Source organism: Schistocerca cancellata, chromosome 10 (genome assembly GCF_023864275.1).
Source record: "Schistocerca cancellata isolate TAMUIC-IGC-003103 chromosome 10, iqSchCanc2.1, whole genome shotgun sequence".
Lineage (NCBI taxonomy): Eukaryota > Metazoa > Arthropoda > Insecta > Orthoptera > Acrididae > Schistocerca > Schistocerca cancellata.
Window position 1 is genome coordinate 105,090,169 of NC_064635.1, and position 25,506 is coordinate 105,115,674.

The window sequence follows — 25,506 nt, forward strand, 5'->3', positions numbered from 1 at the left end:
GGCGGTTTGTAAGATGATTACACCTCTCTTTCTAAGACACAGTAGGACCACCCGCAAATTCTTCTTATGTTAGTGGAGGTAACCATGGTGTGTTGCGTTGTCTTGCTGGGATTTAAGCTTCCTGCTATTTTCTGGGATGAGGGGGTGAGGGGGGAGGGGAGCATGTTAGGTTAGTGGATGTAGCCCAAGTGACCTATTTTCCCGACAAAATTTGAACTTCCCGGCCTGACGTCATTGCGAGGTTGCTACATCTATTACCACCAATTTGAATCCGCCATCTTGAATAATTTTGGTAGCAATGCAACGTGGGGTGGTACAAACTTTGTCCTACTACTATCGACTGTAACCATAATCTAGTTACAAGGTAGCACCCCTACTGTGTCCAAGTGGCTTACAAGAAGGACAACACAGGAAACTATATGGTTCAGGACAAGAAAGCAAAAAAGCCGGTTATAACACTACATGAACTGGCAACTGGAGAAACCTTCAAAAGGTAAGATCGTTAAAAAAGCATTTTATTTGATGACCAGTTTCGACACAGCTACACTGTCGTTATCGGATCTTATGCTTTTGAATTACAACAGCATAGCTCTGTCGAAACCGATTATGCAATAAACTGATTTTTTCGCGACCTTTGTTTGTCATGGTTTCCTCCGTTAGTATACATTGCAGATTGCCCAGACTGACAAGTCAGAAATTTATAACTACGCCTACATGAATTATCTAAAATAACTGCATCTGTGCGTCGTCCTTTCAGATCCTGTGTAAAATTGTCGAAAGTACCGTAGTAAATGCACCATCAGATGGGCCCCTTGGACGTGCGATGTAGTCCGGAACGTGAAAACTATAAAATGGACTATAAAGACGAAGCAACGAAGCAAAAGCAGAAATAAGCACAGGATCGATCGCGACGCTGTCGAAGCATTTGCCTCACCAACCCTTTGCCTAGTGAAGCTGACTGTGGCATTCAGAACAGTCTTCGGATTCACGACAGCATTACTGGTGTAAAAGAGGGGATCATTGGAGCAGTTGCCAGAGAACGCCAGAAAACGGGCGTTACTGCGCATGCGCAGCTACGATGACTCCTGGAGCTCATTCTCTGTGTTCGCTCTCCTCATTACGGTTCACGCCACATTTCTGTTTGGAATTTCGTGCATACTGGGGGATCACGTGGCCATGTGTAGGACTGCGGCATGTTGTTCAGAGAGTTTGTGCTGAGTAATTGTATGTGATGATGGTGAGGTCCCATACTCCGAGGAGCATAGGGAACGATGCGGGAGACCCGCACCGCCGACCAGGCAAGGTCGTAGTGGATTTGGTTTGCCATTGCCTTCCTCCGACCGTAATGGGGATGAATGATGATGATGAGGACAACACAACAACAGCCAGCCATCTCGAGGCAGGGAAAATCCCTGACCTCACCGGTAATCGAACCTGGGACCCCGTGCGCGGGAAGCGAGAACGCTACCGCAAGACCATCGGAATAATTTTTTTATCATATCCTATCCAGATTAGGAATGCAACATAATGAAGCAGTTGTTGGCATAATATTCTTTTCAAAGCCAGACCCTACAGCTCAAAGATCCAAATATTTTGCTACGTGGTGACTTAAACAGATTTTTTTGTACCCTGCAACACTTTTATGTAGTATTCCAACGACATTTACTTCTACACAGCACTGCAAAAAGCTAGAGAGAAAGAATACAAATTTCTTGCAATATGAAAAAAATCTGATGTTTGCATACACCAGACTATTTCAAACCGTAGGAACAAATATAAAGCCATGTGGGAAGTTACAATGATAAAATACTCTTTGCTACCAATCTAAAATTTGCCAAAGAATGACATTCTGTAAATTAAAGATGTAAACAGCACAAATTAAGAAATAACGCCAAGCCTAGAAGAGGTACCAGGCAAGCGATGAAGATGTCTTGTAATCGAAATATTTGGAGCTTCAGGGAAGGTAAATTTGTAAAATTCTACTGAAGCTTCGAATATATTTGAAACTAAATATTTTATTCGGCATTACTGGCCAAATTTGCCTCTGTACTTATCTTCAATTGAACATTTACGTATGTCTGTTAAGTATATAGTATTAAGAGATCTCAAATTACGTCGTAAAAGAAACAGGACATCAGAGAACACGCTAAAAATATGGTTCAAATGGCTCTGAGCACTATGGGACTTAACTGTTGAGGTCATCAGTCCCCTAGAACTTAGAACTACTTAAACCTAACTAACTTAAGGACATCACACACATCCATGCCCGAGGCAGGATTCCAACACGCTAAGAGCATCGTAATTTTGTAAACCACGTGTAAAGTGCGCATTCGTATATTTAGATTCACACTGAAATACCCGGCAATAATCTTTACAGTGTGGTTTTCGGGATGCCAATTTTGTTGGAGTGGCAGTATTGTATTATCTCACGTTTGATTTTTTATTATGGCAGAATGCCATACGTGCCATAAAATGAAAATCTGGACTTCAGATTGAGCAAAGAGTTGAAACTAGCATATAATGCGGAATGGTACACTTCGTTTTAAGTGAATTGACTTCTCCTGCGGAAATCATTAAAAAGAGATAAATTTGTTCGGCAAAACGACAAAAATAACTTCATTTTTCTGCAAGACGGTTCGTGTTTGATTGCTAATAATGTGGAAATAAAATAAAGTCAGAAAACGGAAACTAATAACATATTTAGTCTGCCGTGATTATGTGAATCTATTCTAATACATCTGATAATGCCCAGCTAAAGAAATCCGTTTCTTTGTCTTCGTTTTACTTGAGAGTGCAATATTTCTGGCTTTGCAGCCATCATATTCAGGAACTCTGCTTAGAGCAGTTAAGAAGGCAGAAGTGGGGAGACGACGTTATGTGGTGTGAGGTACCGATGACAGATGCTTTGTTCGGGACGGGTATCGTGGGAAACACCGCCTAAATTGTGGTTCTTCTCCGCGATTGGCTGCTCCGTACTGAAGTTGTGGGTCAGAATGATAAACTTCTCTTATTAATATTAGAAAAACTAAACATCGTAATTACTTGTATTTCAGAAAAAAGCATCTCTCAATAGCGTGCTATCATTATATTATTTCACTAGTATTAATAACCAGCAGAATATTAAACAACTGCTACACGAAAAGGCAGACGGACCACTTCGGTGATCTTCGGACCGCGCCTAACTTGGATGGCGGGCGAAGTGGTTCGGCTGTAGGATCAGAGCTGGAGAGCTGGTTCGGTAGTGTCGGAAGACAGACGTAGAGTTTGCCACAGTCAGTATTAGTTAAAACTTTATTAGCATAGTATGGTTATTCTGACATATAGTTGAGAACAGTGTGATACTAATTTACGGAAATATGCAGCTCATTAATTTATTGAAGAATAGAAATCATTTGGGAATCTAAAACAGGAATGTAATTGTGTAGTCTAATAAAAAGCGAGTCGCAACCTTGTATCAACAAGATGATTGGAAATTTATTTCTAAAACAACAGTTACTCGCTAAGAATTTGTTACAGCCTCAACATAACGGAATCACGACCTACGAGCTGTTTTCTGCACAGGGGACAACAACTATAGAAGACTGCAGGTTGGCGAACATTTGTTAGAACTTAACGCATTCCACTCAGGTCGGTGGAAGCAAACAGGCAGCTCGCGTGTACCGCAATCTTAGCACAAATGAGATCACTGACACGTCATCTGTGGTAACACAGAGGAGGTACGAAAAAGAGAGATATTTTTGAGGGAAGAGGTTTATCATATTCACGTATACATATCACCCCCCCCCCCACCCTACCCCGCCCCCTCCACTCTCTCTGTTTTTCAATTTGCTGTAAGAACTGTAAACGAAGAAAAAATAGCAGAATCACGAAACGTAAATATGGGACACATGGAGTGAGCTGTGTGCGGATTGTGTTGGTGCTGTTGGTAGGTTGGCAACGGGTAATAGGGATAGTGGCGTCCCGTTTTCTCCTGTTAACCGGCGCCACTTCGTTTGCTACCGTTGTCTGCCCGCGAGTGGCAGCAGCAGCGTTTATCGATATCTAGTACCCGTACTATCTTTGGAAGGACGTGAGGTGTTTTTCTGGGTGGGGTGTGTGAGTAGTTCGGTTGGGACGGAGTAGCAGCGAGGTCCGGCAGCGCAAGGACATACCGGTATCACTGGCAGCACACAGGCATTGCCAGATTGAAGGGCTGTAGTTGCGAGGGCCACAACCTCATTGTCCACCGGACCCAGGACGTTGAGTTGAGTGAACATTAACCCAGTAGTGAAACCTCCACTACTTGGTGATCATGCAGTTTCTTCGGGCGTTGATACTCGTAGCGTCGCTGTGAGACGAACAGCAACAAGTTGAGCGTGTTGAGTTGGCAGAATCTATTAGTCGTCTTCTACTGACTGTTATTACTTTCGAATTTTGTATTATTATTTGGTGAAGTGCAACCAGCGGTATTTTACTGCCTAGTGGCCGATAACGCCCCAGTTACCTGCCCTGGAGGTTAGCGTATTTTTGCAGCAGTGTACTTTTCCTCGTCTTGCCGATGATGTGTAGATCGACAGCCTCCTTGATTGTGGTGTGGATTGTGGTTTCTTGGTTGTAGTGGTTCCTTCTGCCTTCTGATGTTTTAAACATTGGATTCTGAAGATGCCATGCTGTGTCACTTCGTCCTCGCTCGAATTATTCCATCGTCGTACTGATTATCACACGTTAGGCGGTTTTAGTAAGAGGATTGATTGGCGTTTAAACTGCCCCTAGTGTAGGTTGCCATCCTGTTACGTGAGCAGAAGTCTTGGCTGCCTGTCTCACCGCTTACGCAGCTGTAGGGACTTTTTCTCAGGTCGATCCTTGGAGCTCTGTCTGTGGATGACTCCCTTCTTTATTTGGTCTGATTGTGTCAATTGTTTAAAAATAATCTTTTGTTTAAATTATTTCTATTGCTTGTGGCCTTCAGCCGACAAATGATTTGAATTCTTCTTGATAAAGCCTTCAGCCGCCAGTGTAGCTTGTATTACAGTCAATTTTAATTGTTTTAAAATTATTTTGGTATTTATTAACGTGTAATTGTCTTCCTCATTTGTAATTCAGGCCTTCAGCCGCTAATTGTTCTGAAGTATTGCTTGTAGCCTTCAGCCGAAAAATAATTTTGAATTCTTTCTTAATAAGGCCTTCAGCCATCATCTACATCTAAATCTACATTTATACTCCGCAAGCCACACAACGATGTGTGGTGGAGGGCACTTCACGTGCTACTGTCATTACCTGTTCCAGTCGCGTATGGTTCGCGGGAAGAACGGCTGCCGGAAAGCCTCCGTCGCTCGAATCTCTCTAACTTTATATTCGTGATCTTCTCGAGAGGTATGAGTAGGGGGAAGCAATATATTCGATACCTTATCCAGAAACGCGCCCGTCTGTGTTACAGTCAATTCTTTATTAAAAAATTATTGTTTTAAAAAATTATTTCCTTAAATAAAGTGTATGTGTTTACTGTGTTTACTGTGCAACCAACGGTAAGTGATAAGGCCCCGTCCACACCTTTTCCTGCTTTCCCTAAGTCCCACGTTTCATGGACACTATCTATCCCTGTCACAACTCAGAACGCTCTGCACATGTGCGAATCTGGCAGCGTTGGCGCGCCATAAAGATTATGCCAGGCGGCGTTTGGCTGCTTGCAGCTGCTGCTAATACAGCCGACAGCCACACTCCAAGAAGCCAGAAGCGGAAGAAGGCGCTGCTCATACGAGACTTCAGCTCTGCGAATGGGTGTGAGCCCGCTGACAACTGCTCAAATGAACCTCGTGTAGTGAACTACCCGCACCTCTGAGAGACCCCGCACCAGGTTCCGCTCTGTGTCCGTGTGCTGAACTCCGTGACGCAGAGAAGTGGAGCGGAGCTTGTGACGGTTGGAGGCTGCAGAGAGAGCAGATGCTGCCGAGAGTGAAAGGCTCCGGACAAAAGCAAAGCAAAGCAGGTGCGTGAGGGCCGGCTGCCTACCTGCCGGCCCGCCCGACCTCTGCCTCTGCCTGAGAGGGAGGGGCCGCCAGTCGTTAGCTCACCTGGGGGAAGCCCAGCCTCGCCAGGGCTGCCAACGGCTGCGACCGCTCGCACAAGCCACTGCTCTGTCTAGTGTCTACTGTCACACCACAGTCTAACACAACAGTCGCGACACTCACTGCTGTAAAAGTTGTTGCCGTTTGACAGATGGAGCGACACTAGCGCTCCAAGCGGCAGGTAAGGTGAACGTCAGACGCGTCGTAAGCATAATGTTTGTTTGCATCCGTTTCCTACGTAATTTCCGAATTATCTGAGTTATTTTCTTGTCTCCAAGAGTTTGTGTAGTATCAGAAGGCATATACGTTTCTAAAAATGATTCTAAAATAAGCGCAAGTATGGACAAAAACCATTAATAGAGTGGCAAGCTACAACACATTCGTGAATGAAGCACTTGTGACATTGGACAGAATTGCAGCTTACCACGTTGATATCAAAAGAATATGAACACACAGATTCACATGTAAGAAGCACAGACATGTACCCCTACATGCAAAAGCGATTGACAAGCCGTTTATCGTTCTGTAGGCCTACTGTGTTTGTCATTGTCGCCTGTTGCCAGAAGTACGACCTTCATCTTTATATTATTCTAAGTGGGACAAGCAACTGCCAAATACTGGGAGAAATATGCTGAAAACATTATAATGAGCTGATTACATTACATTTCACGAAAAAACAAAAATTTGAATAATTTTCAAACAATCTGTCAGTGAAAAAGGTACTAACAAAATAATGTCATCACACGTAAGAAACAAGGAAAATTAAGTGACTAACAACAGAAGTGAATCAAATACATACCAAAGAAATCAGCAGCCCAAATGAGCCAACTTCTTCAGTATCTTATTTGCTTTCTTGTTGTTAGAAACTAAGTCTTGATTCCAATAATTGAGCCGATAAACGAGTCTCACTTTAACAGATATCTTGATCAACAGTTTCCATCCTGCAGCACGTTTCTCTTCTCTTTCAATGGCATGCTAATCTGGCTTAACAACAAGTCAAGGGCATCTTTTTTTAAATATCGGGATCCTATAGTCTTTAACATTCGTTTGTCCTTGTTCACTTGATCCTTCTGATACAGTTTCTGTCGCTGTCTGTTGGCACTTTCCTTGTCCCGTAATAGTTTCGCTCGAAGTCTAGCGATCTGCACATTCCGACACTTCACACGCTTTTGTAAGACACTAACAGCTGCACTTAATCTAACCACTTCACAGTCAAAGCAGGTCTGTACTGATGATTCACACGAATCTGGCACTGATACATGGAGAGTTGAACTGGCTGCTTCTGTGTCATAGGACTGTTTTACAGCTTTAGATTGACTGTCGGATCTTTGTGGCAGTTTCCTCTTCATCGTCAGTTGAGGTGGCTTATTTGGAATGTCAAACAGTGTGGGTACTGCATTCCACACGAGTTTGTTATTGTCTGCGTTCATGAACTGGTTTTGTTCGAAATGTAGCGAACAAAACACAATATTATTATACAGGTAAACTGGGTCTTTCTTCTAAAGTCTTCTCGTCTGTTATTAACTAGCCATTTTCTGCTCCTAAAACGAAACATTCATCATTTATACACATATAATGTAGCAAGTGAATCCTGACGATACAGTTTAGTAACATGATGGTATATACCTTTCAGGATCCTTAGGAAACTTAAAAAAAAAAAGACAGCTGTGGTGTATTCTTCCTGTTGTTGCTGCAATTTATTGCGCTACAAACGCTCCCGATGGTAAAAACCATTGTATGAATCAAAATAAACCAGCACTATTTGCTTTCACGATCGCGCCGAACTCATAGTTCAACCCACCGGCCGCTTTGGACGCTGCTGGCGCTGTAGGCAACAAAATCGAGACGAAGTGTCGCGACTGTTATGTTAGACTGCGGTCTAACGTAATAGGCGCGACCCTTACCGTTTGACAGCTGGAGCGACACTAGCGCTCCAAGCGGCGAGAAAGGAGAACTTCAGAGGAGTCGTAAGCATAGTGTTTGTTTTGCATCCATTTCCTACGTGATTTACGTAATATTTGAATTATTTTTTTGCCTCCAAGAGTTTGTGTAAAATCAGAAGACATAGATGTTTCTAAAATGATTCTAAAATAAGTGCAAGTTGGGATAAAAGTCATGAATCCAGTGGCAAGTTACAACACATTCGTGAAGAAACACTTGCGACGCTGGACAGAACTGCAGCTTACCACGTTGATATCAACGGGATATAGATACATAGATTCACTCGTAAGAAGCACAGACATTTACCTCCGCATGCAAAAGGGATCGACGCTCCATTTGTCGTTCCATAGGCCTAGTGTGTTTTAGTCATTGTCGCCTGTTGCCACAAGTAAGACCTTCATCTTCATATTATTCTAAGTGGGACAAGCAACTGCCAAATAGCAGGAGAAATATCCTGTGAGTGTAAGCCCCAAGTCCTCAAAGCCAATAACGCAGAAGTGGTGTCATATGTATATTTGTCATTAGAGACTTTTCAGTGACATATGCACAGTATCAGATAACTACTGTATCTCCTGCTTCAAACGGTGGAACATATTGTCACTTATCCCACATTTTATTTGTATGCCTTCCACATATCTCTGTAATGTACACACTGATGGAAACATACAACATTCTGACAAAATCTTTGTGCCTCAGTGCTGTAATATAATAAATTTAGAGCAAACAGCTTAGTTTTGCCTCTCCATTTTGCAGATGGCCTGCTACTCTGCTTTACCAACAACCCAAGGGCATCTTTCTTTTTTTTTTTTTTTTAAATATTGGGATCCTAAAGTCTTCAAAATTTTTTTGTCCTTCTTCACTTGATCCTTCTCATACAGTTTCTGTTGCTGCCTGTACTTCAAATGACGGGCACTTTCCTTGTCCCATAATAGCTTTGCACGAAGTCTAGCGATTTGCACATTCTGATACTCCACACGCTTTTTCTAAACACGAATACTTAATTTTACCACTTGATCGTCAAAGCAGGTCTGTGTTGACGATTCACACGGATCTGGCACTGATACATGGCAGGTCTGTGTTGACGATTCACACGAATCTGGCACTGATACATGGAGAGTTGAACTGGCTGCTTTTCTGCCATAGAAGTGTTTTACAGCTTTAGACGGATTGTTGAACCTTTCTGGCGGTCTCCTCTTCATCATCAGTTGAGGTGGCGTATTTCGAATGTCAAAAAATGTGGTTAACTGCATTCCACACGAGTTTATTGTTGTCTTCAGTCATGAACTGGTTTTGTTCAAGATGCAGTGGATAAAACTTAACATTATAAAGGTTAACAGGTCTTTTTTCATAAGATCTTCTACTCTGCTATTTACTAGCCATTTTCTACTCCTAAAACGAAACATTTATCGTCAATATAAATGAAATTTGCAAGCGAATCCTGACGATACAGTTTAGCAACATGATGGCATATACCTCTCAGGATCCTTAGGAAACCTAAGAAAAAAGACATGTGGTATCTTCTTATTGTTGTCGCTGCAATTTATTGAATTCGCTACCATTGTACAAACCAAAATAAACAACTACTGTTCGCTTTCGCTTTCACGATCGCCCCGAAAGCAACAGTTTAACTTACTGGCTGGTTGGCGCGTTGCTGGGACAGTAGGCAACAAGATCGAGGCGAAGTGTCGCGACTGTTATGTTGGACCAGGGCTTCACAACATACGTGCTCGCGGAGCAAGCTGTGAGCAGCAAGGCGCTAGCACGGAGCAGCGCAAGCACGCTTCCCTCACTACCGGACCAGAGGGGAGAGTGGGGAAAGTCACGTGGGGCACACAACAGCTGCCGCCAGTCGATGTAAATCCGCGGCCACCTGCAGGGATATCACTCACGTATTATACTGCGGCAAATGTAACAAATAAAGGAGAATGTACACGTGCCAGATAATTTTATTAGTTTAGTGTATGCCTCTACATTCGTATTAATTTGTGAACTGTTACACAATAAAAGGTGTCACTGAAGTCTGGGATTCTCGGTTATCTTGTACGTTTTGCCCTTTACAATTGCGTCTATGTTCAGAGTAATTGTTCTTGCACAATGTAGACGCAGCGTGCAGTTTAAATTTCGATCAGACAATGCGTTTCTCAGGCGCGTCTTGTTACATTTCATTGCAGAGAACAGTTGTTCACAAACATACGTGGAACCGAACATTGATATTATTGTAGCCGCCAGTTTGTGCAAACGAGGAAATCTATTCTGAGGAAAGTGTCTGTAGAATTCCAAAATGTTTTTCTTGTTCTGAAATTTGTCTCCGTATTCTCTGTCACACTGCAGGTCAATAATTTCTAGTTGCAGCTCAGGACGAATTTCTTCAATATTCGCTGAATATGGAGAGGAGAACAGATCAAAATCACTGTCTAGTGCTGTCAGATCTTGAAAGCGTTGATCAAATTCTTCCTTAAGGACAACTAAACTATGTGAATAACGTGCACAGTTTTTGTGACCATCTTGCATGGATGGTAACTTAGGAAAATGAGCTAGATTGCCTGTTTCCAGCTGACTCACCCAAAGTGTCAATTTCATTTTAAAAGCTCGTATTCGATCTATGAAATGAGTAATTAGCGGATCTTTACCTTGTAATGAAATGTTCAAAGCATTCAGATGGCTAGTTAAATCTGCTAAGAACGCGAGATCACATTTCCATGAAGGCTCTTTCAATTCAGGAACACACATGTTACTTATTTCCATGAACATATTTATCTCATCTAATAGGCAAAAAAATCGATTTAATAATTCGCCACGACTAAGCCAGCGGACCTCGCTGTAATAAGGCAGGCTACCATACTGGTTTTCTACATCCTCAAGAAAGCTTTTAAATCGTCTGTGTTGTAGCCCATGCTTCCTTATATAATTGGTTGTACGAACAACACTCTTCACATTTTTTAGAGTGATACTCTTTGCACATAAGTTTTCCTGGTGGATCACACAGTGAACGCCGCTTATTTCATTCGGCACGGTCAGTTTTTGCATTTTCTCCTTCAACAGCGCAACGAAACCTGATTTTTTCTCTGTCATCGCTGGTGCACCGTCTGTAGACACTGAAACTAAAGAATTCCACGACAATCCTATATTTTCAACACTTCCTTCAACACTACTTAAAATATCACCTCCGGTTGTAGTGTTATTCATGGTTACTACATCGAGGAGCTCCTCCCTCAACTGAAGATCTCTATTAACACCTCTAATAAATATGGCAAGCTGTCTGTTCCAGTGATATCAACACTTTCGTCCAGAGCTAGAGAATATCTTTACAGATATTTGCAAGCTGGCTCTGGACGTCGTCTGCCATGTCCTGTATGCGACGCATAATGGTCATGTTAGATAATGGCACAATCAGAAACTGTTCAACTTGAGATGGACACAAATGTTCCGCTGCAGCTACCAAACATTCTTTTATTAAATCGCCATCAGTGAAGGGGCGCAGGGATTTTGCTAAAAGCAAAGCAATTTTATAACTCACTCTGAGAGCGGCCTCAGTTGATTTTTCTTCGTCTTCCAGATCTTCTTCGGATAGCTTCCTTTTAAGTTTAATAACTTCCTGTGCACGATCTGGTCCATCATATTTTCCACTTCTGTAGTCTTTCGCGTGGTACGACATATAATGTCACTGCAAATTAAATTTCCTAAAAGAATTCAGCGTTTTGTGACATACTAAACATTTTGCAACTCCATCTTTTTCTGTAAACAGATACAATTCCTCCCAATGGGGGTTGAACTGCGAAAGCATGGTTGGGGTTACACAACGGCGACTTGACATGATTCTTAACCAGCGAAGTGACTGTTAGAGCTGATCGTAGTACTTTAAACGTTACACAGTCAGTGCGAATTCAATAGGCATGCTGCGGCCCTATTCAAACGTGCACGCGCATTTCCCCTGCTCGCGAGCACGTGCCTGAGCAGACGCGAGTACTCGCGCTCAAAACCGGCCAGTTGTTAAGCCCTGTGTTAGACTGTGGTTACACTGAAGGTGAACGTCTGGGACTATCGAGACGCGTCGTATTTTTCTTCAAACTTTTTCTCCAAAATTCTTCGTTTTTGGCCAGATATATGAAAACTGCGTCCAGTGAAATTTAGGACCGTACAAAAATCTTTGAAATTCCCAGCCAGTATTCTCCGAAACAATCTGCTCACGGCTTACACGCACCCTGAGTGTCTGCATGTACATCTATATTCTGTGAACCACTGCGAAGCACATGGGAGCGGCGTTCCATTGTACCAGTAATTAGGGCTTTTCCTTGTTCCAATTCACGTCGTTTTTCTCGTGACATACACGTATGGAGAGCCAGTTCAGTTCTTTCAACATCTCGGTGACATTCTCCCGAGGGTCAAACAAACCTGTCACCGTTCGTGCTGCCCCTGTCGTTCAATATCCCCTGCCAGTTCTATCTGGTACAGGTCCCACACACCTGACCAGTATTCAAGAATGGGTTGGATGAGTGACTTGTAAACAGTCTCCTTTGTAGACCGATATCACTTCCTCAGTATTGTCCCGATAGACCAAGTCTACCACCTGCTTTGCCCATAACTGAGCCTATGTGATCACTCCGTTTCATATCCTACAAAGTTTTACACCCAAGTTTTGTATCAGTTGGCTGATTCCAGCAGTGATTCACTGATATTATACTCATAGGATACTACGTTTTCTAGTTTTGTGAAGTGCACAACATTACATATCTGAACATTTAAAGCAATCATTGCACCACTTTGAAATCAAGATCTGACTGAATACTTATGCAGCTTCTTCCAGACAGTACTTTATCATACCGATAGATAACTGCATCGTATCCAAATAGTGTGAGGTCGCTATTAATATTATCTACAAGGTCATTAATCTAGAACGCGAACAGAAAGGGTCCCAACAAACTTTCCTGCGGCACATCCGAAGTTACTTCCACATCTGACGATGACACGCTGCGACCTCCCAACGAAAAGGTCCACAACCTAGTAAAAAAATTCACTTGATAAAACATACGATCGAACTTTTGACAGTAATCGAAGGTGGGGTACTGAGTAAAATGCTTTTCACCAATCAAGAAATACTGTGTCTACCTGACTGCTTTGATCCATGGCTTTCAAAATGTCATCATGGCTTTCAGAATGTCATGTGAGGAAAGTCCCAATTGGGTTTCACATGATTTTTTAAATTTAAGTTATTTATTTATTTATTTATTTATTTCATCGGTCTTCTGACTTGTTTGATGCGATCCGTCACAAATTTCTCTTCTGTGGCAACCTCTTCATCTCACAGTAGCACTTGCAGCCTACGTCGTCAATTTTTTGCTGGATGTATTCCGATCTCTGCTTCCTCTACAATTTTTACCCTCTACAGCTCCCTGCAGTACCATGGAAGCTATTCCGTTATCTCTTACCAGAATATCTACCATGTTGTCCCTCCTTCTTGTCAGTGTTTTCCATATACTCCTTTCCTCACCGATTCTCTGGAAAAACTCCTCATTCCTTATCTTATCAGCACCTAATTTTCTACATTCTTCTACAGCATCACATCTCAAATGCTTCGATCGTCTTCTTTTCCGGTTTTCCCATAGTCCATGTTTCACTACCATACAATTATGTGCTCCAAACTTAAATTGTCCAAGATTTCAAATTAGCACGTATGTTTGACACTAGTAGACTTCTCTTGTCCAGGAGGCCCTTTTTGCCAGTAGTGGCCTGCTTGTTATGTCCCTCTCGCTCCGATGGTCGTGGGTTATTTTACTGCCTAAGTAACAGAATTCTTTAAGTTAATCTACCTCTTGATCACCAATCTTGATGTTAAGTTTCTCGCTGTTCTCATTTATGCTTTTCTCATTACTTTAACTCTCAGTCCATATTCTGTACTAATTAGAGCGATATTTCCATTCAGCAGACCATGTAATTCCTCTTCACTTTCACTGAGGATAGGAATGTCATTAGTGAATCTTATCACTGATATTCAGTCATCTTGAATTTTAATTAAGCAGTTGAAACTTTCATTTATTTCCGTAATTTCTTCTTCACTGTATAGGTTGAACAGTAGGGGCGAAAGACTACGTTCCTGTCTTACACAATTTTTAATCCGAGCACTTCGTTCCTGACCTACCACTCTTATTATTCCCTCTTGGTACTTGCACATATTGTACATTACCTGTCATTCCCTATAGTTACCGCTATTTGTTGAAGAATTTCAAACATGTAGCACCATTTTACATTATCGTAGATCTTTTCGAGATCGACAAATCCCATGAACGTCACTTGGATTCTCTTTAGTTTTACTTCCGTTATCAATTGCAACGTCAGAATTTCCTCTCTGGTGCCTTTGTGTTTTCGAAAGCCAAACTGATCGTCATGTGATGCATCCTCAATTTTCTTTTTCATTCTTCTGTATATTATTCTTGTCGGCGACTTGGATGCATGAGCTGTCAAGCTGATTGTGCGATAATTCTCGCACTTGTCAGTTCCTGCAGTCTTCGGAACTGTGTGGATGATGTTTTTTTTTTTTTCGTAAGTCATCTGGCGTATCGCCACAGACATACATTCTACACATCAACGTGAATAGTCGTTTTGTCGCCGGCCACGGTGGCCGAACGGTTCTAGGCGCTCAGTCCGGAACCGCGCGACTACTACGGTCGCAGGTTCGAATCCTGCCTCGGGCATGGATGTGTGTGATGTCCTTAGGTTAGTTAGGTTTAAGTAGTTCTAAGTTCTAGGGGACTGATGACCACAGATGTTAAGTCCCATAGTGCTCAGAGCCATTAGAACCATTAGTCGTTTTGTTGCCACTTCTCCCAGTGATTTTAGAAATTCTGATGGAATGTTGTCTATCCCTTCTGTCTTTTTCGATCTTATGTCTTCGAAATTCTGTTTCCAATACTGAGTCCATTATCTCTTCCCAATAGACTCCTAACTCTTCTTCTCTCGCGACATCAGAGAAGTCTTCCCCCTCATAGAAGCCTTCAATGTTCTCTTTCCATCTATCAGCTCTCTGCTTTGCATTTAACTGTGGAATTCCCAAAGTGCCCTTTATGTTACCACCCTTGAATTTGATCTCACCGACGAGTGAAAGAGATATTAGTGTCAGTGGCGTTGGTAAACAGCTGAATCGTCTATGTTTTCGAAATCCATGCTGGTTGGCATGGAGAAGGTCGTTCTGTTCGTGATATCCCATTACGTTTCACCTCAGAACATATTCTAAGATTCAACAACAAGTGGACGTCAAAGATATTGGACGGCAGTATTTGTGTATCACTTCTGGTACCATTGTTGTAGACAGGTGTCACGCGTGCTTCGTTCCAGCTATTAGACACTGGTTTTTATTCGAGGGATCTAGTATATCCTCGGAAGGTTTCTCATGTTGCATACTACGTCCGTGACACTAGCAAAACTTGCTGACACGCGGAACATCAGCGTACGAAGTGGAAGCCTGCATGGCTGAGAGGCAAGCAAGAAGGGCCCATGCGTCATGACAACGAGACGCACCGAGGCAGAACACCAAACTAGAACGTTCTTCCGGAAACAGTGAGCGAGTGAGAGACGGAGAGGACCAGAAAGGGCTTCCTGGGACCGTGACAGCCGTCTCTCTCCCAGTGTCTTGCAACGGTAGAACAGCCCCAGCGATTCCTGAGTTGTGCCTCATCGCATCAGCGTACAACAGTCCGGAAAAAAAAATTAGAAAAACCGATTTTATTCCTAACATCGAGTGCAGTACAGTAATGTAGTGTAGGGTGGTGTGCAGTGCTCTGTAGCAGGGCTGTTGATTAAAATTGATAAAATATCGATGTATCGCTCTATCGAAGATTTTGCAAACAATATCGATAGATGTAGAAAAAATAACACACCCCCTATATACATCGATATGGCAATATCGAGTGCCAATATATTTATTTTATATTATTTTTTTCACAATTTTCGGCAAATATTTGAAGCCGTTCTTCTGAAATAGTATTAGAACATAATTTTAGTTTCACAGTGTGAAGCAGTCTTAGTACTTTTTGAGCTTTCATCACGTCCAGTTTTTCTCTTTGACTTGTGAAGCAAGTACAGGTCGTACGAAAGTAGTAGTCTGATTGCACGGGGGGGGGGGGGGGGGGGGGGTGACGAAGTGAATGGAATAACAAATTTTTCTACGTGAAGAAACAGCACACCAGTTGCGTTAAGAAACTATTTTTAATGCAACTAGTGTGCTATTTCTTGCCATCGGTAGTCTCCAAAAACAGCTGTTGAAAGTGACGAACAAAAATCTAAACAGGATTGGTCATTGCGGTGTCCAGAGAAGTGTGACGGGGAAGGCTGACATAATCGGCGCTTGGGGCTACCAACAAAAACCGCAACGTTTAGCTTCTTCACGCAATTTTGGCACTACTACTGGCCTTTGCAGAAACGAAAAAAAAAAGGAGTCGAGATGAAGTGTTGCCGACAAATCTGACTGACATGTGACGAAACTGAACGACGGACCCACCGGACACCTTTTATTGTGCCACTTACATGCAGTTACCACTGTTAGCAAAGTGGTTGTAGCCAAGCGTGAACGTGCATCGTTTTCCTTTCAATTCTTGCTCTAAGGGATACAAACAGGCTGCTAGATTTTTGGGGGACGGAATTCCTAATAACAAATCAGCGCACACTCCGCTGCAGAGTGAAAATCTCATTCTGGAAACATACCCCAGGCTGTGGCTAAGCCATGTCTCCGCGGTATCCTTTCTTTCAGGAGTGCTAGTTCTGCAAGGTTCGCAGGAGAGGTTCTGTAAAGTTTGGAAGGTAGGAGACGAGATACTGGCAGAAGTAAAGCTGTGAGGACTGGGCGTGAGTCGTGCTTCGGTAGCTCAGTTGGTAGAGCACTTGCCCGCGAAAGGCAAAGGTCCCGAGTTCGAGTCTAGGTCGGGCACACAGTTTTAATCTGCCAGGAAGTTTCAACAAATGATTTTTTCTGAATACCAATATTTCGGATTCCCGATATTTTTAAACTTATCAACAGTCCTACTCTGTAGTGCTGCAGAGTGTTTACGTTGTTTAGTGTAGAGCAGAGTAGAACAGTTCAGAATTCGTCATGCAGCAATAGGACACAGGACAGCAGTGAGCCGGCCGCTGTGGCCGAGCGGTTCTAAGCGTTTCAGTCCGGAGCCGCGCTGCTGCTACAGTCGCAGGATCGAATTCTGCCTCGGGCATGGATGTGTGCGTTAGTTAGGTTTAAGTAGTTCTAAGTTTAGGGGGCTGATGACCTAAGATGTTAAGTCTCATAGTGCTCAGAGACATTTAAAGCATTTTTTGACACTAGTGAAACAGCACCTGCGTTATGGCTTCCGGATGAGTATGCAAGAAGGGATCAAAAAGTAAGTTACACATGTCCTCCCACGCTAAGACGACTGTGCATTGTCAGGAGGCAGTACGTGTTCCAGGTCTCCTACAGACACGGTTGTGCTGCGGTACTTTCAAATGGTTCAAATGGCTCTGAGCACTATGGGACTTAAGAACTGAGATCATAAGTCCCCTAGACTTTGAACTTCTTACACCTAACTAACCTAAGGACATCACACACATCCATGCCCGAGGCAGGATTCGAACCTGCGACCGTAGCAGCACCTCGGTTCCGGACTGAAGCGCCTAGAACCGCTCGGCCACAGATGCCGGCTGCGGTACGTGTGACAGGGCCATCACAGTGTAGGAGTGAAACCTTGCGGCAACTGGAAATGTATTCCAACCTTGAAGTACGCGGGCCAGTAAGAGTCTTGTGGACAAAACGCCAAAATTGCACACAGATTCACCGTAAAATTCTGGCGATATTCGCACCAAGTGCAATGTCCCGTCCAACCGTAGTGATATGGTGCGAACAATTTGACCGAGGCCCCACAGACGTGAACGGTGCTGACACGGAGGGAAGGGCATCGACATCGAGCACAGTGTTCAGGCAGTCGGGTAACTGATTCGCAGCAGCCGCCGATTTTCCACCGATGAGGAGATACATGCAGCGGATCTCCAATGGCTACGTGGGCTACGGGCGGATTTCTACCGGTGAGCAACTGAGCGACTGGTAGAACGTGCCGATAATTGTGTACAGAATCTTGGTGACTATGTTCAAAAGCCGTGTCATGTGTAGTGCAGCGTTCGATAAAAGTTACTTGGTCCGCCACAATAATGTGTAACTTCCCGTAGTATCTGTGTGCCAGAGGTGCGAAGGATAGTAGGTAGATTTTTTTCCCTTGATTATCGATTGCCCGGTTGTACTACGCCGGCCGGAGTGGCCGAGCGGTTCTAGGTGCTACAGTCTGGAACCGCGAGACCACTACGGTCAACTCCAAGCGCTGCTCGTCGCATTGCTTTGGGGCCTGTTTTCTCGGAGAGACCCATCCCTCGAGACCATCTCGAACAACGCTCTCCATCGTACGTGTAAGTGGTTTTGGTGCCTTCGTTTCGTCAAACGATTTGCGTTGCAGCGAGTGAACTTGGCCGGCCGCTGTGGCCGTGCGGTTCTAAGCGCTTCAGTCTGGAACCGCGTGACCGCTACGGTCGCAAGTTCGAATCCTGCCTTGGGCATGGATGTGTGTGACGTCCTTAGGTCAGTTAGGTTTAAGTAGTTCTAAGTTCTAGGGGACTGATGACCTCAGATGTTAAGTCCCATAGTGCTCAGAGCCATTTGAACCATTTGAGTGAACTTGTTGGTCGGTTGACAGCCGGCAGAGTCTGTGTGACTGTATGTAGACCAGCAGTTACTATTTGCTTTAAAATCCGCTGGTCGGACGACTATTAAAAGGCAGATTAGCACGAAGGCGTGCGTGTGATTTTGGGTTTATTGCCATCAAGTGACGTCCCTTGTATATTACTGTAAGAGAAAAAAAAATTGCAACCAGTTATTCTGTTATTAGTAAAACCTGTATTTTGTAAAGCTACTCATTTATATGTACTTCCTTGTGCTCTTATTGAATGAACTCACTCAACAGTAATTGGTTTGTGTACTTTTTTGTTTATTGGTTTATTAACCTTGATGTTTGGTTAGTGTTTGCCGTGTCTTCTGCGGTCTGTTTGTGTTCCGGTTTCTGCGAGTTGGGGTGCGTGGGTGTGGCGCCACGTCTCGCTTCGGTGCACAGAAGCTGTGACGTGCCGTCTAATGGGAAGTGACTCCCAGCAGGATTCCGGCGTTTAGGAGTTGTTTGGACGGCTTCTTCCGGCATTTAAGTTAAATGACCCTTGCCCAGGCCACCTGAGGTCACTGCCCATTTGATAAATATAACCTATTTCATGTTGTTTTTTTTCTTTTAAATAAAAATATAAGTATATAAATATAAATAAAAAGTGGTTTTAAATTTCTTGAATATGAATTGTAATTATAGTCACGTGCTGTGCTGGTTGGGTTTTTGGGGGATCTAAACGAACTGATGCATCATTACCTTCATATTATAAATTAAAAAAAAAATTTAGGTGCCATTTTTTAAATCAGCTTCATGCTGTAATTTATCTGAAATCTGTGTGGGTCATCTCTTTAAATCTATTGGTAATTGTTATCTGCTGTCTTGCTTGAGAAGCAAGAAATCTGTAATATTTAATAAAAATATGCCCACATTGTCTCTTACCTGTTTTGAATAAACAATGAATTTGGTAGTTATTGTTTCAGGAGTGACATTATAGGGACCTTGACCTCCCATCCTAAGTGTATCCCTCATCCCCACTTCCTAAGTAACAAATGCTTTGTTTCAACTTTACGCCACACTTACCTCCAGCACTGAGTTGTTCAGCTGGTCCTGGCTCAGGTTCACGTTCTTCGTCTGCATCCTGAAACGAAGCATCCCGAAATTAAAGCAAAATCAACTACTGACCCATGTGTATGAAATTAGAGGAGGAGGAAGAGGGAAATAATATTCTGTATGGTGGTACTGTGTACTATGGTTGCATCCTGTGTGACTAAAGCTAAGGGAAAGCCTCCATGCCTAAGTCAAGGAACAAACAAAAAATAAGAAATAAAACAGTTCTGATAACTATCACCTTACTTGCTTTATGGACGCTTCTCGTATGGCAACTGAAAGACAGGAAGAAGGAATGTTTTCGATATACTCTAGATGTACTGTACGAGCACAGAAATGGAACAAAGGAGGGTGTGAAGGAACAAATACGGCTGGAAAAGAAGTATGGAGAAGAAAAAGGAAGTTTGCGGTTTCACTTCCCGTCGACGGCGTGATCGTTACGTCATGGCAGTCGTTGTTACGTGCACAGACGTAGCTGAGGAACCAGCGGCGCTCAGCTTCTATTCCAGCCAGGTCGGAGATTGGATGTACTGCTGTCTTCATCATGATTTCATCCTCATCGACACGCAAGTGGGCGAAGTGGAGTCTACTGAAATGCTTTGCACCAAGCGACCAGTCTACCCGACGGAACGCCCCAGCCACACGAACATTTCATACTTTGCTATGTAGTCGTATACATAATGAAAGGGTACAGTGCCGTCCGACATTGAAAATAGGTACAACATACTTCATTATTCTTGTCAGAACAACATATTTTTTCTAATAATAACTCAATTTCAATTAATACAGCGAAGCCGGATACCAGTGTGGGAAAGAATGACAATTTATTTATTTAATTGATCACATGTGCACTCCCACAAAATAAATCCCTACATCCAGTTTGGTGAGATCTGTGAAATGAATGAATGTATGGTCGTCTGCTAACCGCAGATAGTGAATGTGAATATATGATCATCTTTGAGACGATCCTTTGGCCACCTTTGGTGGAACCAAAGAGATGAAACTTACCGGAGCTTTGAGCGCCTGAAATGTGGCTGACCAATACGGTAGCATGGTCTTCCCCCACCTCGGCAGAGGTGCGAGATGACCTGAAGAACGGCCATGTTTCAGCACTCTGCCGCTGGATCTTGTGCTGTTAAGACCTGTCTTAGGTGTGCTCCGTAAAGACAAAAGAGTGGAGACATGGTATGCATGTGGAATATTTAAGAGTAGTTTGAAATAATAATTTCTCTATTTCAAGAACTTTTGTGGGGAGAATTAAATGTCAGGCAGGTAATATTAATGGGATCGTAGTAATCTTCGGAAGTGACCAACGGTCACAATGAAACCACATGTAGCAATAAGTTGAAATACTTCCGTGTGCTTAAGTTAAGCTGAATTACTAGCGTGTGTACTATAAGTTGAAATATTTAAGAAATGGCGTGTGCAGGACTTGAAATTAGAGACGAGTACTTCCACGTGGTGAGTACTGTGTGAGTCTCAATCTGTGTATGAGACAAAGGATAAAGAGAAGTACTCGTCCATGGTATCAGTTGAGGACTCGCGTGTGTGATGAATATGCTCTTAATATTACTTTGCATTTTATGTTTCCGTGTGACGCTTGATTCAAAGTATAATACTCTGAGAGAGAAGCAAGGTGAGTCAGCCGTCTATCCAGCAACGCCACTTGGCTTGTATTGAACAGGAAGACGTGCATATATCTCCAGACTTCATAGTAGGAAAGAAGAATTACGAAGTGGGACAGTGTCGTGTGAAACTGGAATAAATACTAATTGAAGTGGGAAAGCTGAAAGTGATAGTGTTGTGACTATTTATTGTGTTGTATTCCATGTTGTAGTTGTGTATGTCATGTAATTTGGGTATGTGTGGTTTGCATGGGAGAGTAGCAAGGTAGTTTCAAAAGATTAGTGGGTTATGCGTGTTCCTTTTGTACCGCTCGGTCTGGAGGAAAGTTTCGTGATGATGGTTGTGAGAGTCGAAGTGTGAGATATAGCAAAAATATCCACCATCCTATCCAGAAAGTGCACTGTAGCGTTGAATAATTACGAGACCATAAGATAGAGAATCACCAATGTAAAGCCATGCCCACTGGGCGGAATTTCTCATGTGTCATTGTTGTAGGTTATAGAATTTGTGTGTTTAGGTTATAGAATTTATCGGAATAAATAGGATAGTGAAAAGAAAAAGATTGGTGGCCTTTTCCTTCGAATTGTATGTTGTCATGATATCCAGAATTTATAATGTGTGCGCCACTCATATTCAGTGCGATGGCCACGTGTTGATAAAAGCCGTTAAATAAAAAAAAAAGAAAATGTAGTATTGCCAGTGCGTAGTGAACAGTCAGAGTTCTGTAAATTACTGATAGTCAGATGAGCGTTTCCGTTGCGCATTATTCATACAGGAGGATAATTTGTAACTTTATTGTGAGTACTAGAGTTCATGTTACTCGACAGATAAGAATGAATCCACTCGCTTGGCAGACCACTCATCTTGCAGGCCTGACTGCTTGATGCCACAGTATCAGCAAGGCATGTGGGTGCCTCTCAATAAGAATGCTGAAGAACAGATGGGTAGACCGTGTAACCAATAAAAACGTGTTGAATACAAGTGGGGAGGAGAATAATGAAACAACTTGACTAAAAGAAGGGATAGGTTGACGGGACATGTTCTGACACACCAAGACATCACCAGTTTAGTACTGGGGAGAAGTGTGGTGGGTGAAGATCGTAGACGGAGACGAAGAGATCAGTACAACAACCATATTCAGAAGAATGTAGCTTGCAGTAGTTACTCAGGGATGAAGAGGCTGACACAGCGTGGATTAGCATGGAGAGCTGCATCAGACGATTCTTAGAACTGAAGACTACAACGACGACGACGACGACGACGACGCGTTGTCCTGACATACACTCTAAGACAATAAAACGACACACCACGAAGGAATTATCCGAAAGGGACGGAAATCGGTACATGTGATGCACATGTTCAGACAAACAAATGTGGCCGAGCGGTTCTAGGCCCTTCAGTCTGGAACCACGCGACCGCTACGGTCGCAGGTTCGAATCCTGCCTCGGGCAAGGATGTGTGTGATGTCCTTAGCTTAGTTAGGTTTAAGTAGTTCTAAGTTATAGGGGACTGACGACCTCAGATGTTAAGTCCCATAGTGCTCAGAGCCATTTGAACCATTTTGAACTGTCACCCGCCAAACAGCAGTTCAACCAGAGTGATGGTCGGGGGTACCATTTCTTTCCACAGCAGGACATCTTTTGCTGTCATCTGGCACGATATTCTTCAGGAGGACATCCAATAACTCTGTCAGTCAATTCCAAGCGGAATAACTGCTTGCATAAGGGCTGGAGCTAGGCCAACGCATTGCTGACTTGTTCAATTTGTGAATCTATTTCTCTTGAATAAATCATCAAATTTTTCCGAAATTGTAATCTTTCTTGTCTGTACGTGTACCTCACATCCCCCGATTTCCGTCCTCTCCGGATAATTCCTTCGCGTTGAGTGTTTATTATGCTATTGTATGATTTGTTGTAGCTACAAGTTTAAAATTTCGTTTTCAATTCACGGTCTAGAAACAGAATAAAATAAGGAAAATATAAACTCATGCTCATAAATTAAGGATAATGCTGATACATGGTGAAACAACGCTCTGGTGGGCGGTTTGCGGGTTTAAATCACCTCGGGGTATGACCATGCGGTTCATTTGTCCTGCGGTCGTCGCACGGTTGCGCTGGCTGCGGGCCACATACGCAGAGGTGTGTTGGTGCATGTCAGAGTACGGTGTAGCGAGTAAGTGCGCAGACGTTTACAGACGTGCTAATGGTGACTGTGTGTTGAAAATGGCTCACAAAACACTCATTGATACCGTTATGAGGGGTAGAATACTAGGGCGACTAGAGGCTGGTCAAACACAGCAGGTCGTAGCACGGGCCCTCCGTGCGCCACAAAGTGTGATCTCAAGATTGTGGCAACGATTCCAGCAGACAGGAAACGTTCCCAAGAGCTACAATACGGGACGTCCACAGTGTACAACACCACAAGAAGACCAATATCTCACCATCAGTGCCAGCAAACGGCTACGGAGTACAGCAGGTAGCCTTGCTCGGGACCTTACCGCAGCCACTGGAACAGTTGTTTCCAGAAACACAGTCTACAGACGACTGAACAGACACGGTTTATTCCCTTGGAGACCTGCAAGGTGCATTCCACTGACCCCTCGTCACAGGAGACCCCGTAAAGCCTGGTGTCAAGAACACAGTACATGGTCATTCGAACAGTGGTCCCAGGTTATGCTCACGGACGAGTCCACGTATAGTCTGAACAGTGATTCTCGCCGGGTGTTCATCTGGCGTGAACCAGGAACCAGATACCAACCCCATAATGTGCTTGAAAGGGACCTGTATCGAGGTCGTGGTTTGATGGTGTGGGGTGGGATTATGACTGGTGCACATACACCCCTGTATGTCTTTGACAGAGGATCTGTAACAGGTCAGGTGTATCGCTATGTCATTTTGCACCAGTATGTCCGCCTTTTCGGGGGTGCAGTGGGTCCCACCTTCCTCCTGATGGACGATAACGCACGGCCCCACCGAGCTGCCATCGTGCAGGAGTACCTTGGAACAGAAGATATCAGGCGAATGGAGTGGCCTGCCTGTTCTCCGGACCTTAACCCCATTGAGCACGTCTGGGATGCTCTCGGTCGACGTATCGCTACACGTCTTCAAACCCCTACGACACTTCAGGAGCTCCGACAGGCACTGGTGCAAGAATGGGAGGCTATAACCCAGCAGCTGCTCGACCACCTGATCCAGAGTGTGCCAACCCGTTGTGCGTCCTGTGTACGTGTGCATGGTGATCATATCCCATACTGATGTCGGGGTACATGCGCAGGAAACAGTGGCGTTTTGTAGCACGTGTGTTTCGGGACGGTTTTCTCAATTTATCACCAATACCGTGGACTTACAGATCTATGTCGTGTGTGTTCCCTATGTACCTACGCTATTAGCACCAGTTTTGTGTAGTGCCACGTTGTGTGGCACCACATTCTGCAATTATCCTTAACATATGAGCATGAGTGTAGATATCACTGGAACTTATCATTGCGATAAATCTGTGTTTACAGTCGTTCAAAATTCGTCAAAAAATGAAGAAATAAAAGTAGATAGCTTTCGGTACATTGATTAGTTGGGTTAGAATTCTAACTCGGCGCTGATAACAATGCATTGCTTGAAAATCCACCATATTATGGATCTTTCGATCAAGTTAATGATGTTGTGGAAACGCTGAATATTACTTTGAGCGCCTCCCGTGAATGCTGGTCTAGGTGAATACGAATAATCAACATCTTGAACACGTCTAAAGATATTTGCAGAGAAACCATTAGCCGCCTCACGCTGTGTATAAAGAGAGTAGCGGGCCGAGAACAGAGCCTTGCGGAACCCCACTTAGCAGCAGTCCAGTGCTATTGAGAGCGACTGCTAGCGGCGCGGTATCTCATCTCCAGCGCTCCAGCAGAGCTGCCCGCGATTGTGTGCTAATGCGTGGTCAGTCGCTGCGAGAGTTTATTGAGACGAGAGCGGCGCTGTTAGCCAGCGAGATTATCGCATCGCGTTCCTGGATGAAGCAGGCCAGGCGGAGCTGCCTCGCCCGAGACAGCTGCGTATATCCCCCTGAACTGACGTACCGCAGCGATTCATTTGCCTAAATCAATCCGTCTCTTCCTCGACGGTCTGTCTCTCCCCCTGTCT

At 43.6% G+C, this 25,506-nt stretch overlaps 1 protein-coding gene across 2 annotated transcripts in view; it reads right to left on the reverse strand.

Annotated features, from left to right (window-relative positions):
- LOC126106668 (mediator of RNA polymerase II transcription subunit 1-like) overlaps positions 1-25,506 on the reverse strand; it is an 861,203-nt gene that overhangs the window by 545,338 nt on the left and 290,359 nt on the right. For both annotated transcript variants that reach the window (XM_049913034.1, XM_049913033.1), the window contains exon 2: positions 19,724-19,781. In XM_049913034.1, the coding sequence (XP_049768991.1) occupies positions 19,724-19,780 (57 nt within the window). In that variant the 5' untranslated portion in view covers position 19,781. The remainder of the gene's footprint in view (positions 1-19,723; positions 19,782-25,506) is intronic.